This window comes from Melopsittacus undulatus, chromosome 7 (assembly GCF_012275295.1).
Source record: "Melopsittacus undulatus isolate bMelUnd1 chromosome 7, bMelUnd1.mat.Z, whole genome shotgun sequence".
NCBI lineage: Eukaryota > Metazoa > Chordata > Aves > Psittaciformes > Psittaculidae > Melopsittacus > Melopsittacus undulatus.
In genome coordinates, this window is record NC_047533.1 from 39,995,393 (window position 1) to 40,010,319 (window position 14,927).

General features: G+C 40.6%; 1 protein-coding gene across 8 annotated transcripts in view; it reads right to left on the reverse strand.

Annotated features, from left to right (window-relative positions):
- PALLD (palladin, cytoskeletal associated protein) overlaps nucleotides 1–14,927 on the reverse strand; it is a 191,154-nt gene that overhangs the window by 7,512 nt on the left and 168,715 nt on the right. For 7 of the 8 annotated variants that reach the window (XM_005145509.4, XM_031045800.2, XM_031045801.2 and 4 more), the window contains 3 exons: nucleotides 13,009–13,230; nucleotides 8,007–8,156; nucleotides 3,753–3,847 (listed from right to left, as the gene is read on the reverse strand). In XM_005145509.4, the coding sequence (XP_005145566.2) occupies nucleotides 3,753–3,847; nucleotides 8,007–8,156; nucleotides 13,009–13,230 (467 nt within the window). Of the gene's footprint in view, nucleotides 1–3,752; nucleotides 3,848–8,006; nucleotides 8,157–13,008; nucleotides 13,231–14,713; nucleotides 14,765–14,927 lie in introns of all 8 variants that reach the window. The other variant, XM_031045797.2, reaches the window with a different exon arrangement.

Genomic DNA, 14,927 nt, shown 5'->3' on the forward strand with positions numbered 1-14,927 from the left:
ACTGCCCAGGGGCATTTCTTTAGGTTGAAATAATTCGGAACAAAAAAGCTCAAACCTCCCAATAGTTACATCTGGAAAACAAGATGCTGTACTACTGTACAGCAGCTAAACACTCCAGCTGCACACTGAAGGGAAGTATAGCTAGGAATTGCTTGAATCTGGTGTATTTTGTTCTCTGTCATTGCCCTTCTATTATTGCTCTGTTCATCTGTATAAAACATGTTTATCTGTATTATCATCTATCATAAATAGATAATTGTTAATGATCATCACAGGCTTTCCATAGCTACAGCTAACGGCAAATGTGTGCATCTGGGAAATCTATCCCATACTTATCAACATAGAATGGATACCGAAGTGAACAACACAGACTGATGATTTGCACATACTAAAAGCTTGTGTAACTCTTGAAGTGTCCCTGTCCAGGTCTGGAGTAGTTAGTATTTTGTTTCTACTTGAACATATCTAAAGCTACTTCAGTATCTGCTGTGTTACAGCTCATGAGCAAGACTAAGCTCTAGTTGGCAAATTCCTAACCCATTCTGCAGACATCCATGCCTCGTATGCATGTAGTTGGCGTAGAGCTGAATGGAAGCAAAGAAAACCTGTACTTGTACCTTTCGATACTTAGTTTTCCAAGACTACCTAGAAGCAATGGATCTGGGCAAGTGAGTTCTACACAGTGTGAGCAACCCACAGAAAATTTGTCTTCATAGTGCTCATGTGCATCCTGCTTAGGTACTCCTGATACAGCGCCAATGAAGTACAAGTAACCAGTGCAGGGCTGAGCCAAACAGGTCAGCTAGCACCACAGAAGTGTGAAAGTCCATCTCGCACTGCTACAGGTCCGTGGAAAGGCAGCTCTGATCAAAAGGAGGGAGAAATTACAGAGTTTGTGACCAAAGCTGTTTGTTTGATAGCATGTTTTTGAATTGTGCAAACTAATTCTTCAAATCACACAAGTGAAAGGCAACCTCAATCAGCAAGCTGTTCCGAGTCAGAAGTAAATGACGTGTTTCTTTTTACCTCTTTGTAAATTTGCCTCTGGAATTGCAGACTTACTTTTTAAGCCTTTTTACCTTGAGAGGTGAAACTAAGGTTATTTGAATAGGAAAACATTTTGTGGTTTTCAAGAAACAACAAAATGAGTAGAGCCAAGTACATAGGTGTCTAGGAATGACAAATTGCAGGAGCCTGGAATACCCTTGGATTAGCCGTGTGTTCTTCAGAGCTGTGATGTAGGCATCAAATTGCAGGAACTCATTTCAGCAATACTGATATCATGTACTAAATGTGGACAGGACTCTGTGGGCTGCTGTGGTGCAATGCACCAGGAATGCCAGTGAGTGAGAAGCTGGGGAAGACTTTATGACTGACCGCATGATAATGATCACTAATTTGGGATAAAGGAGAGTAAGTTCAATTTAATCCTCTATTTGAGAACAGGGGCAATAGGAATATTTCTTTTTTAAATCTTCGCTAAATCTTACACATTTTAAAATTACTTATGTGGGGCTCTGGCTGCAGTGCACCACAAGAGAGCAACAACACTGAGCACCATCGTACCTAAGGGGTTGACCCACAGCTTGGTACACATCAGACAGCTCAAAAACTCCATCCTTCCAGGCAAAGTAATGCTGAGAAGGTGCTGTTTGCAAGCTAAGCACATTTCAGAAAAATACATAAAAAATTGAATAACAACTACAAAGAGTGCTTTGAAATGTCCGTGATGTGGTGAAGATGACAAAACCCAGAGTTCTGCCAGAACACATTCTGTGAGAGATTAAAAATACTTCAGGAAAAAGCCTGTCAATGGTGTAACAAGTCATAAAGTTCATTAAGCTAATAATTACACTTGTAAAAAAACCCCAGCACTCATTGTTCTCAAGCAGAAAAGCTTATAGAAGGGACATTGTAATGCCCAGGAGTGCCACTTATCAAAAGTACCCAGTGATGCATGTGACAAACACCACAGTGCAGAGGGTGCACACAGCCAGTGCTGTGGGCTGTCCTGGGGTGGGCTTTACACATTCATGGCCACACTGGCCATGGTGGGAGGAGTAGGAAACCTCGCTAAGCAGAAGTGTGCTAAATGCTGAGCAGAAATGAGACCATCTGTAAGTAAAGGTATCTGCACGTGTGGTAATTTTACAGGAAATAAGAATCCCCAGTAATTGCCCTAATTTTAAGTAAACTTCTATATGTAAATCTCTTATTTATAATTGGTTACTCTACTGGACCCCTGGCCATAGCAATAGTATTATATGCCTGAAAATAAAGTCCTGGCCATGAGCAGGCTCAGACTTCAACTTCATTTGGAGAGATTGAAAAAAAGCCTCCTCCATTGCTACCCAAAGGCTCTGGCCATTGCAGAGACAGAGACCCACATTTTATCCTTCAGAAAGGTGCAGAAGTGTCTGTCAGCTGCTCACTGTTCTCCTCATACCCATCCTCCTTTCTCCCATCCCCATTTTTAAAGATGTTTCTCCTTTCTCACCCTGTGCACACTGATTCATTCAGTTGGAACCTGACTCTTTATGGCAGCTTTTCCCTTCAGGGACTAGCAGAGACTTTTCATTTTGCACCATTACGTCTTTACTGGACAGGACATGCTAGACAGATTCAGCTTTTCTGGGCTGCTCTCAGTGCAGCAATAGCAGGACATCCCTCTCCATGAGCATTCTGGGCTTTGGGCTTAACAGGCCAAAACATGAAACGGGGAAGGTGGTAGGATGCCTCAGTGAGGTGCTAGGAAATGCTTTTGGGGCTGTGGGAAGCTCAGTTTGTTCTGTGCAGGAATAACACCGGTCCTTTAAACAACCAACCTTGCTTCCTAGTTGCCTAGTTATTGGAAGAGGGGGAAGAGAGCCTGGTTTGCATGCAGCAGTGCTACAGTACATACTGCCACCATGCTAATTGTTACAGACTCATTCTGTTACGGCACACGGACTGTGTCATTACACCTACTCTGTGTATTACAGTTAGGCAGGACTGAGATTCTGTGGTCACTGTGACCCATAAGTGAAACACACCAGGGCAGAATCTGGAGCTGGAGCCCTTGAACTCCCCTGACAGCAGTTCTGTTTGGTACCCAAAATGAAATGCTTTTTTTTGTTCATCAATGTCTAAGCTGTGCTAAATAGCCTCATAAATGCTTTGGGTAATGAAAAAAAGTATTTTAAATAAGAATTCCCTTATATGGTCCAAAACCATAAACCAAAGTTTCGTATATGAATAACTGTAAACTCACCAAAGATAAGTTTAATTCTTCATTTCTGACTCATAATTCCTTATAAGAACCTGACCTGAAATCCTAAAATATTTCTAATGTAAATCTAATAAACTTCCTTGGCATGCAGTTATTTCTGCTGGTTCTTTCCATGAAGACTTACTAAAACCTGCAGAAAGCAGAGGTTCCTGGTAGAGTCCTAGTCAGGGCAGATGTTTTAAAAAACCCTGTAAGTGACAAGGTCCTTCCTAACAGCTGATGGTACAATGTGCAAGGAGGAGCTATCAGTGAACATCACAAAGACAGGAGGAGGAGACAGGAAAAATTCAAGATGCATAAACATCATGTCATTCCAGAAGTTGCCTGTGCAAAGCTTTGCAGAGAGTTTTAAGACAGCAAGGTCACCCTTTCTTCCTGAATGCCATACTTTTAACTTACTTTCTTCCTTCGCATTCTTTATCTTACCATAATAATTTTGCAAAAGGTTATTATTAAAAGAAAGAAAAAAAAAGGCGTCAAATACCTTCTCATATGTGGCTGACCAGAAGGTGACCATGGACTGCGGCCTCTTTGATTTACAGCTTGAACCATCAGCCTGCCCGTGCAACTTACTCTGCCCTGTTACAGTGGTGGAGAGAAGGAACATGAGAAGACTTAAAACATGAATTATTAATAAATGTTGAACCTGATTCCATCTTTTCTGCCTGCATGTTACAGAGTCTGTAATACAGTCTCTTCTTTCAAAGGGTCACTGACAGATGTTAGTCAGGACACCTTCTGATGCTAAACTATTTTATCAGCTTCCAATCTAACCCAGAACAGACTGGAACAATGGTGAATGTAACAGAATCCTAGTACAACGTTCCACCTGGAAGTTTTTCTTATAAAAGGATGGTTGGTATTTATGGCAAGTGTCCTTAAAAGAGCTATTGCTGTGGTTTGGAAGTTTGTCTGCACACAGCAAGTGGACAGAAAGACAAATAGCATGAGGTAATGAAAATAACACTTGGTAAGTACTGGTGAGTAGTGATAGAGCTGTTGTCTCCAGAGTGGATGGATCCACTTGATCTGGTGGGGCCGCAGCTCAGAAAGCCCCACAAATGGAAAACCCAAAGGAATTGTATGAGTACGTAAAGCGCTCTCTCTATAGCATGAACGTGGCTTAGGGGCAGGAATCACACAGAAGCACATGTTGCGATGGTGGGTGCTGGAGACAGTTCAGACATCTCACATTATTTTCAGTGAATGATAGCTAGAGCATGGGCTCTGTGGTATTTATCCCTTTTTTTGTTTTACTTTGGTTTTTAGAAGACAGGTTGTCCACCAACAAGCACTGATGGTAACAAAGTTGGAATGGGGCTGCCTGACGCCCCACCTGCTGATGTCCAGGGCTCTGAACATTCACCCTGTAAGGGGTAAAAGCATCTAGTAGTATTAATAAGTATACACAATGGATGCAAATATCAAAGCTATGTATAAAAATACTACTGTGGTAAAAGTGTATATACTTTTATATAGCAATGTAATGGTTTTAGTAACTTCTGAAGAATAGTTTTTAAGTAGCTGGTTGGTAAATGTACAAGAGATGTATGTCTGTCTCTGTCCCTGGGCTGGTAGCAGTAGGGCAACAGCCACGTCAGCTATGCAGTGTGCTCCACTCTAAGCTGTGAGCTCTGCACTCAAGTCTCAGTGTAATGGGTGACAAGTATTTTTGTTGCAGTAGTTCAGGGGTTGCAGATTGCTGTTCATTAACAACTGGCTAGAGCCCATCAAAAAATAATTTCACTGTGGTCACAACTGGGCTACAAATGGCAGTGACCTTTGTGTTACTGCTGGGCTGTTAGAAATGAAGTCCCTGTGTCTCGCTTTCATTCCCATGACCCAGTTAGTCCACAAGAAAAGTCCTTGCCTTAAAATAAGCCATTGTGCATGATCTGTGGCAGTTTCTAAGCAAAAGGTTTTTTTTTTTTTTTTTGTTTTGCAAGACCATTGAAGACATCCAGAACAAATCCATTCCTATTTTAGGCTCCACTGCATATTAATCTTTTTGTGGCAGGTGACAAACACACATTTTGAGGATAATTACTGCATATCTCAATATACAAAGGCATCACATGGAAACAAAAAGGACAGTAAAGAATTTGGGTAGGGAGGAACGAGTAGGAAACATGATTTTTTGAAGTCACAGGAGAAATGGGAAGGAAACAAAGTGAGAATTAGCCTAGAAAGCAAGGCAAACCTGGACTGAGACCTGTGGATGTATAGTGCAGAGAAGAAGAGAGAATGGGATGAAAAGAAAGAAGGTGTAAACAGGATTTGATTGGAGCCCATCCAGTCCCTGGGAAGCTAGGAGTTAAGGGTTGTCTCTGGTAACTAATGGCCCAGGCCAAGGTTTGTGTTTGTCCAGGCCAGGGGTCTGTTTGCTCTGGATGAGGTTATATGGCAAATTTTACTGCAGAACCCTGTGGTGTGCAAGAACCTCAATTCCACATTGTGGCACTTTATGTCACAAACAATAGTACCCAATGTGTTCACTGCCACTGACAATTCCCAAGGTCTGCCAACAAGCCATTTTGCAAACTTAAGTCCTGTTGGACTAGTCCAGACAATGAGGTGGCATAAACTGGCACAGCTTTAAGGAACTGAATCCTTTGCTTTAACAAAATCAATTTCTATCTGCTAAGAATATGTCTTTTTGCTGCGCCATTTGGTGGCTCCTATAGTAACAACCAAACCACAGCAACAGCCTAGCAAGTATCTGCTGGTCCATCAGAACTCTGATTTAGGCTCTCCTATATTACACATTTCACTTTTCCTTAGGAAAGGTTGCCAAATTTGCCTAAGTTTGTGATAGCTCTGAGAGGTGGACAACTTTCCATTAGAATTGAGAAAGCTATGCCAAACTTATTTCCACTCAGGATGACTTAAAAGAATTGGAATCCAGATCTTTGAGTGTGAAAGGCGAGTACATTAGCTCATAACCTTTCTTTGCCTCCATTGTACTGTTAAATGCATAGTAAAAGTAAGCAAATAGTAGAAGAGATAAGTAAGTTTGCTTGGGAATTACACTGTAAAGAAAGAACAGAATGGGCTTGGTGAAGCAGACAGATGTTTTGTTTAGGGGAGCCAGAGGAGAGCACTTCTGGTTCTTCTCCAAAGGGGCGGAAAAGCAGATGCAGGATTTTGTCACTTAACAAGAGTGCTTTTTGAATCCCCAGTCTAGGAACAACACAAACCCAGCTCATTTTAGTACATCAAAAACCCCAAGAACAAACTAGTGTCATCAGTGACCAGAATCAATAACCTAGATCAGTGTTGTGCCACCAAATGAGCATTATTCAGAGTAACAAATGCCAAAAGTAGGCTCTGCCTACTCAGGGGCAGAGGACAGTGCCCAAACACAAAGGCAGTTTAGTCACCAAGTTCTCCAAGGTTTTGGTTCATGCTGTAACACTGCACAGGGGAACTGCAAATGTGCTAACACTTACAGGAAGATGATCAGGACTCATTTCTTACCTTCAGCATGTGAATATTTATCTAACAATTTAAAACCTCCCGTGAATTTCCACTATTTAAATGGTACCAATTGTTCTAACACAATAGTCGTCTGTAAGAACTCCCAGCTTGAAAATTCCCTTGGCCCTATGCAATTTCATTATTATTTCTTTCTGTTCTTCATATATGCGTGAACAACATTTAAACTACCTAGATTTAAGCACTGCAATTTGTAGCACCCAGCCTCAAGCTCGGGTTTGTGCATCACCTGTGTGCACAACCCCATAGGTTTTCAAGCATGCTGCAGTGTGAACAGGACTGACAGTAAGAGAGCAAGGCAAAATGGCAGTGTCATGCTAAGTAACCTAGCAACAGTCATAACACAACACTCCTGCTTAGATTAAACTGTCTCAGAGATATAGTTTGTTATTTTACAATGTGATTCTACTTGCAGGCCTGATCTTGGCAAGATGCTTGCTGCTACAGAAGAAAGTAATTCATTACATCCCTAATGTTATGTTCCTGCCTTGGTTTCTCACTTGCAAATCTTCCCCCTCAACTTGCTGTGCTGTAGCAGATTGAAAGTTACTTCACTAGGATGCCTGAACTGGAAGTATAGCCATTTCCAGCACACCTGGGGGTTCCTGTTGAAGACCTCAGCTCTTGTACTGGGTCTGCAAAGAGCAAATAATATTACAAACCCAGTAATGCTCCATGTTTCAGGAAAATACTGTTTAAGACTTTGTGGTCAACACAGGAGACCTCCCTGCTCCATAATAAGTGCTAGAGTGTTTTGCCTTACTGAATTACAATCACTGCCTAAAGTAAACATGTTAAGGTGTATTACACTCCCACTTGCTTCCAGAAGTTGGCCTCAGCTGGTGAGTAGTGTCAACAGAAGAAAAATGAAATTGCTGGATTAGGTTACTTGTGCTGGTAAACTAGATTTTTTTCTCCCTTTATAGTACATATGCTATCCATGCTCAGTTAGGCTTCAGAGATGTTATCAGCTGAAACAAATGGTGGAAGAATGATTAAAACCCAGCACCCCTCCCCTCTGAAACCTCAAACCATAGGAAAAAACCTGCTGTTGAGTTGCTAATCTCTTGGAGATAGAAAGGTCCCACCCTACTGATGCAAGATGAAAACAGAAATCTAACTTATATACATACTTTATGGTGACTTCATCATTTTAATTAAACCATGCATATGTAAGATGAGATCGTTTTCTGAAGATTTATGTCCAGAAGCACGTTTGCTCTGGAGCCAAACCTCCATTTACCTGGGGGTTAGCAGCCATAATGGTGTAATTCCCATCATCATCCAGGGTGGAGGCTGCAGTATGCAGTGAGCAAGTTCCATCAGGTTCTCTTTGAATTCGGTAGTGATCACTTCGTTTAGAAATTTGCTTCCCGTCTTTAAACCAATAAATCTGCAGGAGAAAACAAGGCCTGGCTGGTAAGGGTGGGTGCTCATTGTCATCATTTCTCAATTAATAGTGCTAACAAATGTGACCTGCTGACAACTGCCCTAGTAAGCATGGAAAGCAGACTGGTTTGATTGACAGTAGAAGTGCAGAACCACACTCCATGGATCCCTTTCACTAAAAGACAAGTTATAGATCAGCAATGGTTCAAAGAAAAGGACACAGCATGAACATTTACCAAAGAACCTTACAGGTGCACAAGGCCTGTGCCCATTCCCATGACAGGACAGCCACTGAACATTTCAAGAGCTGAAAATAAGTGTCATGACTAAGAAAAGTTCTATTTCAGAGAAGAGGACTCAGTTTAAAGGTTTTATTTCACTTAAATCTATAAAGTTGCAGAAAGAACCTAAGAATGATACTGGGCTCTTTTCAGAAAATAAAAGTGTAATTATGGAAATAATTAATCCAGTGATGAATAAAATGGAAGTCATGATCTCACTGTTGAAACACCAGTTGTGTCTCACATCCATTACACTGACAGGACCAAAATCCAGGAGGTTTTCAGCAGCTTGTGCTGGCAGTGAGCAGCTCAGTGCATGCATGGGCCAGCTCAGTGTAATGACATGACTAAGACCAAGAGGTCACCCCCGTGTGACAGACATCTACAGAAATGGACAGCTTTACAAACTCATGGGAAATAGTTCAAAGCAAGTCTGCGCACAGATAGCCATTAAGAATTAATTGTATGCCAACACCAATAGAGTTCCAAGTTGTACAGAACAGTTACATTATCTATCAAACAGAGGCCTTTTCCATTAGTTTTCATACATAAATTTAGTCTCTGGCTGACCCAAGATGTACTTGCAGTGAGCCAAAGAAAATGATGTATGCAGAATAATATCTTACAGTAATCCATGAATTACACAAAAATATATGTATCTCTTTTTAATGCCTCAAAGTTTAGGATTTGGTTTGTTTAGGGTTTTTTGCTACATTTAAAAAATAATATAAACCCCCAAACTGAAATTTGCTGAAGTCAAAAGAAAAACGTGGTATGTGCAGGAAAACACAGAGGAATATATGAAAAATGTTCTACTGGGAAAGCTGCTGTCAGCTCCCAAAACCCATATTTAAGTAGAACATTATTTACTTGCCATTTCTGAAGCTTGTATTATGCTGTAACATCAGTGGTGCTCAGCACTTCCTAGGTCACTTGTGCAGGTACTTACATGATTTTCACAAGGTTAACTTGTACAAAGTACAACAAATGGATCTGTCCTGTTGGCATGACTGCAAGGACTATTTAGCACAAGGAAAATACACACATTTTCCTCAGTCTAATTCTTGAAATGGGAATTTAGGTCTTACAGTAAGGAAAGGGTGCCAGCTTTCTAGTTAAAAAGAAGTGACAAAGCAAAGCACAGCTCCTGATAGCATTTAACACACTAGGTTCTCCACACATGCCAACATTTCAAAGCTAAATTCACTCACTTGTCAGGGAAAGTTAAGGGTATACTTTTAAATTTCACAAAAAGACAACGGAATGTTTTGGAGGGAAGGAGTGGAAATTTCCCTTAAAAATTAATTACCATTTATGGTTTTTATATTAACAAGCATTATGTGTAACTAGAAATGACTTCATTTCCTCAATAGCTGGTTATACTTGTTTCCCATTTTGTCTGTCAACAACATTGCAGAGACTCTGTGGTGCTAACAAAAGATTTAGTCATGTCTTCTCGTCTGCTGACAGAGCACTTACTGGAGATGCAAAAGATATTTGATCACTTATACACACATGCTAATGGGCGCTAGGAACAACATAGCTGCAAAAAATGAGTTTTAACTTGCATGCCTTACATGTGTCATAATGTTGCTTGGAAATCTACTGCATTAAGTAGTAATTATTCAATAATGATGCACTTAGAAATATCAGGACGCATGCCAGAATCATTATATGGAAATACATGCAAATATTAACTGAACCAGCTATCCAAACATTATGCACGTGTTGTCCAATACCTATTTCCACTATGCTTAAAAGCATTGGCATCACCACGTTCTACATATGAACAGCAAATTCTTACTATTACCTTTATCTGACATGGAGTTAATAAATAAAACACTACCACTGCTGAAGACAATGGCCCTTGCAGTGAAGTATTTTCTTCCTAGGATATCTTTCAATAAATATACCATTAAGCTACATAAGCACTGCACACTGCATCAGGATTGCTTTTATTTGCACCAGATTTTTAGAAACCAGCATGCAATGAATAGAAATACAATGAATACAGAGGACAAAAGGGTTGTAAGAATTATATTCAGCCCTGTGAAGAGGAGCAGTATGAGCTTTATGCAACATTCAGATCTCAATTAACCTTTTGTATGAAATTGGCCTAACTCTGAAGGGAAAGATCCCTTAAAAACAAGAATTCCACAATCCCTCCCGTATCACCACAGGTTCTCATTTTAGTGAGAAAATAGTTTTACATTACACTGAAGGCTGTAACAAAAGTAGACTCAGATTTTAAAAGTCACATTTATGAAGACAGAACTTGCACATCAGTATTCAATTTACATGGCATGTTCAGGGGAAAAAATAATCAAGGCAATAACCCTGCTTAGAAAAATCCCTTGTAATGAATGCCAGATTTTAGAAACACTACAGCCCTTCCCAAAGCCATTCCTTGGCAGAGCTGACAGAACACTTAGAAGGGAGGAGCTTCAAGTTAGTAAATTATTTCCAGCTTTTCATTTGCCAAAGAAAAGAATTTATTCAGGGGCAACACTTCCAGCTTCAACAAATGACAGCAGAAGGGCAGCCCTCAGCCATTGAGCGTTGCAAAATTGCTATCTTGGCATGCTCCAGCAGGCAGATGAGGGGGAGATGGAGCCTTTGACATTTGCAAAGCCCAGCTAACAAGTAGCCATCCAACAGGACTGAAATTGGTTCCATCCCAAGCAACTTAACAGATTGCACAAAGCATCTGCAAGTGGATGGAATAAAGGGTCACAGGCCCAGGTGCAAAAGCAAATCGCTTCCTTAATGTGCGTGCTTTCACGCTGCAGAAAACCAGAACATCCTATCTAATGCAGGATGCATTCATATCAGATACTCCTTTATAATACTGTGAAGTACTAACATCCTTGTTTCTTTGCTGTGCAATCCCTAACCCCAGAACAAGGCAAGTGAGGGAAAGGAGACATCCTCTTTCATCTGTCTTAAATCAGATTAAGATGACTGTGAAACTACACCTTAATTGAAAAGTGTGAAAATCAGGGAACGGCTCAGTTGACTAAGGCTGACTCATAGTAGGTCATCTAGCAACTTAGTCACAAGCCTCAGGCAAAAAGAGTATCCCTCCAGCACAATGCACCTCTAGCACTAAGGAAACAACAGACTCTCCTATGCGGTCACCTCAAAAGCAATGCTGGACATCAAAGGGTTGGTTTCAGTCAGACTGGGCTAATCTTCTCAGTGTGTGTCTAGAGTTTGAAGCAGGAGTGCTTTTTTGATATCAGTATACTGATCAGCCCCACTTACTTTGCAGTGGTTCACATCATGTTGTGATCTTGGAGCACAGAACTGGATTCCTTTCAGATGAAACCAAGCCAGAAAATGTGCTCCAAGAACACATCTAATGTGCTGCATCTGCTTCAGTTCGTGGGATGAGATGGGAGCTAGCCTGAAGTAAAACCTCCTGAAACACAGGCAGGATGGATATCTCATTCTTCAGATTTGCTTCTTGTGGTCCACACTTCTTGTTAGTGTAGATGTAGCTCTAGTTCTCTGTTCTCTTTGCTGCTACCTGACAAAGTCCATTTTTCTTTTTACACTTTGTGCAGTGTCACACATCTAGATCACTGGACATGTAAAGACATTGCATTTATCTCTGCTCAAAACCCTAAATACCTGTAAGACTTATACTACATGAGAGATGTAGATATGGCTGCTGCTGTAAAGATCTAAGAGATAGGCATGTTTGATCTTGTCTAAGAGGAAAAGAGCCCCCATCCACAAGAGGTCACTGTAAGAGCTGCAAGGACCTCACGGGGAAGATACTGGCTTTGGCAAAGAAGTTGAAGCAGCTACTGCTGTTCTGCGCTGTATAATGAGTCAGCTGATTGCCAAGCAATTTGTGAAATGGTTAAACACAAGCTACCAAAGGCAGGCACTCTTCCAGGCTACTGACATCATGCAACTGGTACTTTTACATCTACTCAAAGGAAATGCTTCCCAAGCCCAACCCTCCCTCAGAAGCTCACCATTAAAACCCCGCCATCATGTCTCATCTTGCCATTGGGATCTATGGGAGCTTATGATATTTTATTATGCCTTCCTCTAACTTTCAATAAAATTCAGTCTGGTTAAAGATAAACTCTAAGCCCTGAAGAACACAAAAATACCGTGCTGGATCCTGAACCACAAGCAATGTATTTTTGCATTAGCATGTTGCTGTGCTTGAGCTAATTACTCACGTTAACCTGATGAGGTTGCTGCTTTAGGGACTACTGTGCCAGCTCATGTGAGGATTTGTAGCATTGCACTGCATAAGGTAACTCTGAAAATGATAGAAGTATTACTACTTCTAGGTAAAATACTTGAGATAAAGTCTCAGGAGGGAGTAACTAAGAGCTGAAGCCTCATAGTAGGATTTTTTACTAGCATAAATCTAAGTAATTCTAGTGATGTCAAATAAATTTGACAGTTCATACCAGCTAGGCATTTTTCTCATCAAAAGAGAATGTCTGCTGTTCTTGTAAGACACAGCCCATAGCATCCAGGGGCTGACTGTAAGTTACCAATACAAAACTCTTTAGAGCATTTCTAAAAACATTTACCCTCTTCTCTTACCTTTGGCTTTGGATTTCCTGCCACTTTGCATGTAAATGTGACTGGCATTCCCTCAAAGATCTTGTAATGCTTCAGCTTTATCTCAAAATATGGTGACACACTGTTATCAACAGGTTCATCTCCATGTTGCACCTCATCGTCTGATTCTTCCACAGGAGATCTCTCCAGCCTATATTCAATTTCACTGATCAATCTTTGCTCAAAGCTGGAGACTTTATACTCCTGTCAAACAAGAAAGGTACATATTAGCATCTAGCTTCCATATGTTGCTTAGCGAGATGTGTTCCTAATTCTTTGGGTTTTTTTATTCTACTGATCTTTGACAATCCATTAAGGTTTTACATATAAAAGGAAACTGTATCTTGTTGAAGAAAAACACTATAATCCGTGCCTCCAATAACTTCCCTATGAAACAATGAAGACATCTGGTATAAGGCAAAAACTGCACTTCATGTTACCTTAAGGTCTAATTTATAAGGGGAAGGAAAGTCATTGGTTGCTTTCTTTTCATTTTTTTAAACAAAGACTATAAGAATAAAAGTATTCTGAAGCAGTTCATAAAGACAAAAGAAACACATTAATATTTCCTTGAGGGTAGAGGCAAATTTAGGGTGGGTTTTGTTTCCAGATGGCCAGAAGACCATATGGTTCACATCTGCTATTTGCATAGAAGCGTACCGGAGGCTGCACCAGAAGGTTAAAATGATTTTGTTTACAGTTGTCTGTAAAAACAAGAAAAAAGAAAAAGAGAACATGGCAACCCTGGTAGCCTATGACAGCTGCCTCTTTACAGCTGTTGCCATGGTCCCCTTTGTCTGGCCAAAAGTATCACTTTTTTCTTAAAACCAAAATCTAGCATAAGGGTATTCAAGATACAGAAAGAAGAGTGGAAAGCTTCACCCGGTGTAAACATGTACTACTGCTTGTTTCAATTTGCTATTCACATACAAGGAAACATCAGCTGCAACATACACAGTTATTTACTTTCTTGAACTGTTCACTCTTATCTACTTTGTAATACAAAAGTTCTGCTTTGAATCTCAGTGATAACAAAGATAATGCCAGAATGTAAGAAACCTCAGAAGCAGAAAAATACAGTAATAAATGAGTCAAGGCTCTTGTCAGTCAGCAGAAATCCAGGCACCCTTGCAAATGACCTTTGGCCACTGTCTCTGACTCTTGTTTTATTTAAGATAGAACACACGTCTCATATGAAGCCTCATTTCACATATCCATCCTGTTATCATTACCTCTGGACTGGGAATGATGTGCAGTCTTTCTACTGAGTGGTTACAGAACTAATCATAACCCTCAACGCCAATACAAAATGGAAGAGAAAAGCCTTTGTAAACTGCAGGTATTTTAATTTCTTTGTTCCCTGAGAGTTTAGCATAAAAGTAAACCATGAAGTACATATATAAAAAGCAGCTAATTTGGATGCAAAGCAATTAGTATCAGTGCATGTTAACATTATGGCAGGATACTGGAGCACACTGTTACTGCAGTGAAGCTGCCTGCACTCCAACAATTAGGAACAACTTCAACACCCTGAAGGGAGTGCAGCCCAAATCTCCCCAGGTACTAATGCTAGGTGACCTCTCGTTATTAACCGAGAACAGTAGAAGGGAAAGGGCAAAGACAACAGAGGAAAAAAACCCAAACAATCAACGGACAAAAAGGCAAGGCAGAAAAAGGTGAAAACGACCTTTTGAATATCCACAGGACTCACTACAGAAGCACCAACAGAGCGAGCTTCCTGCAAAGGTAGAAAAAGAGATCAAGAGGCAGAAAGAAAAGCAAGAGGCATCCATGACAGTTTCACAGTTTTTATCAGCGGAACATACTTTACGTGGTAATACAAGCAAACGAATGCTACACATTTCCGAGTGGTAACTCTGGCATCTGAACCTGGCCTTTCA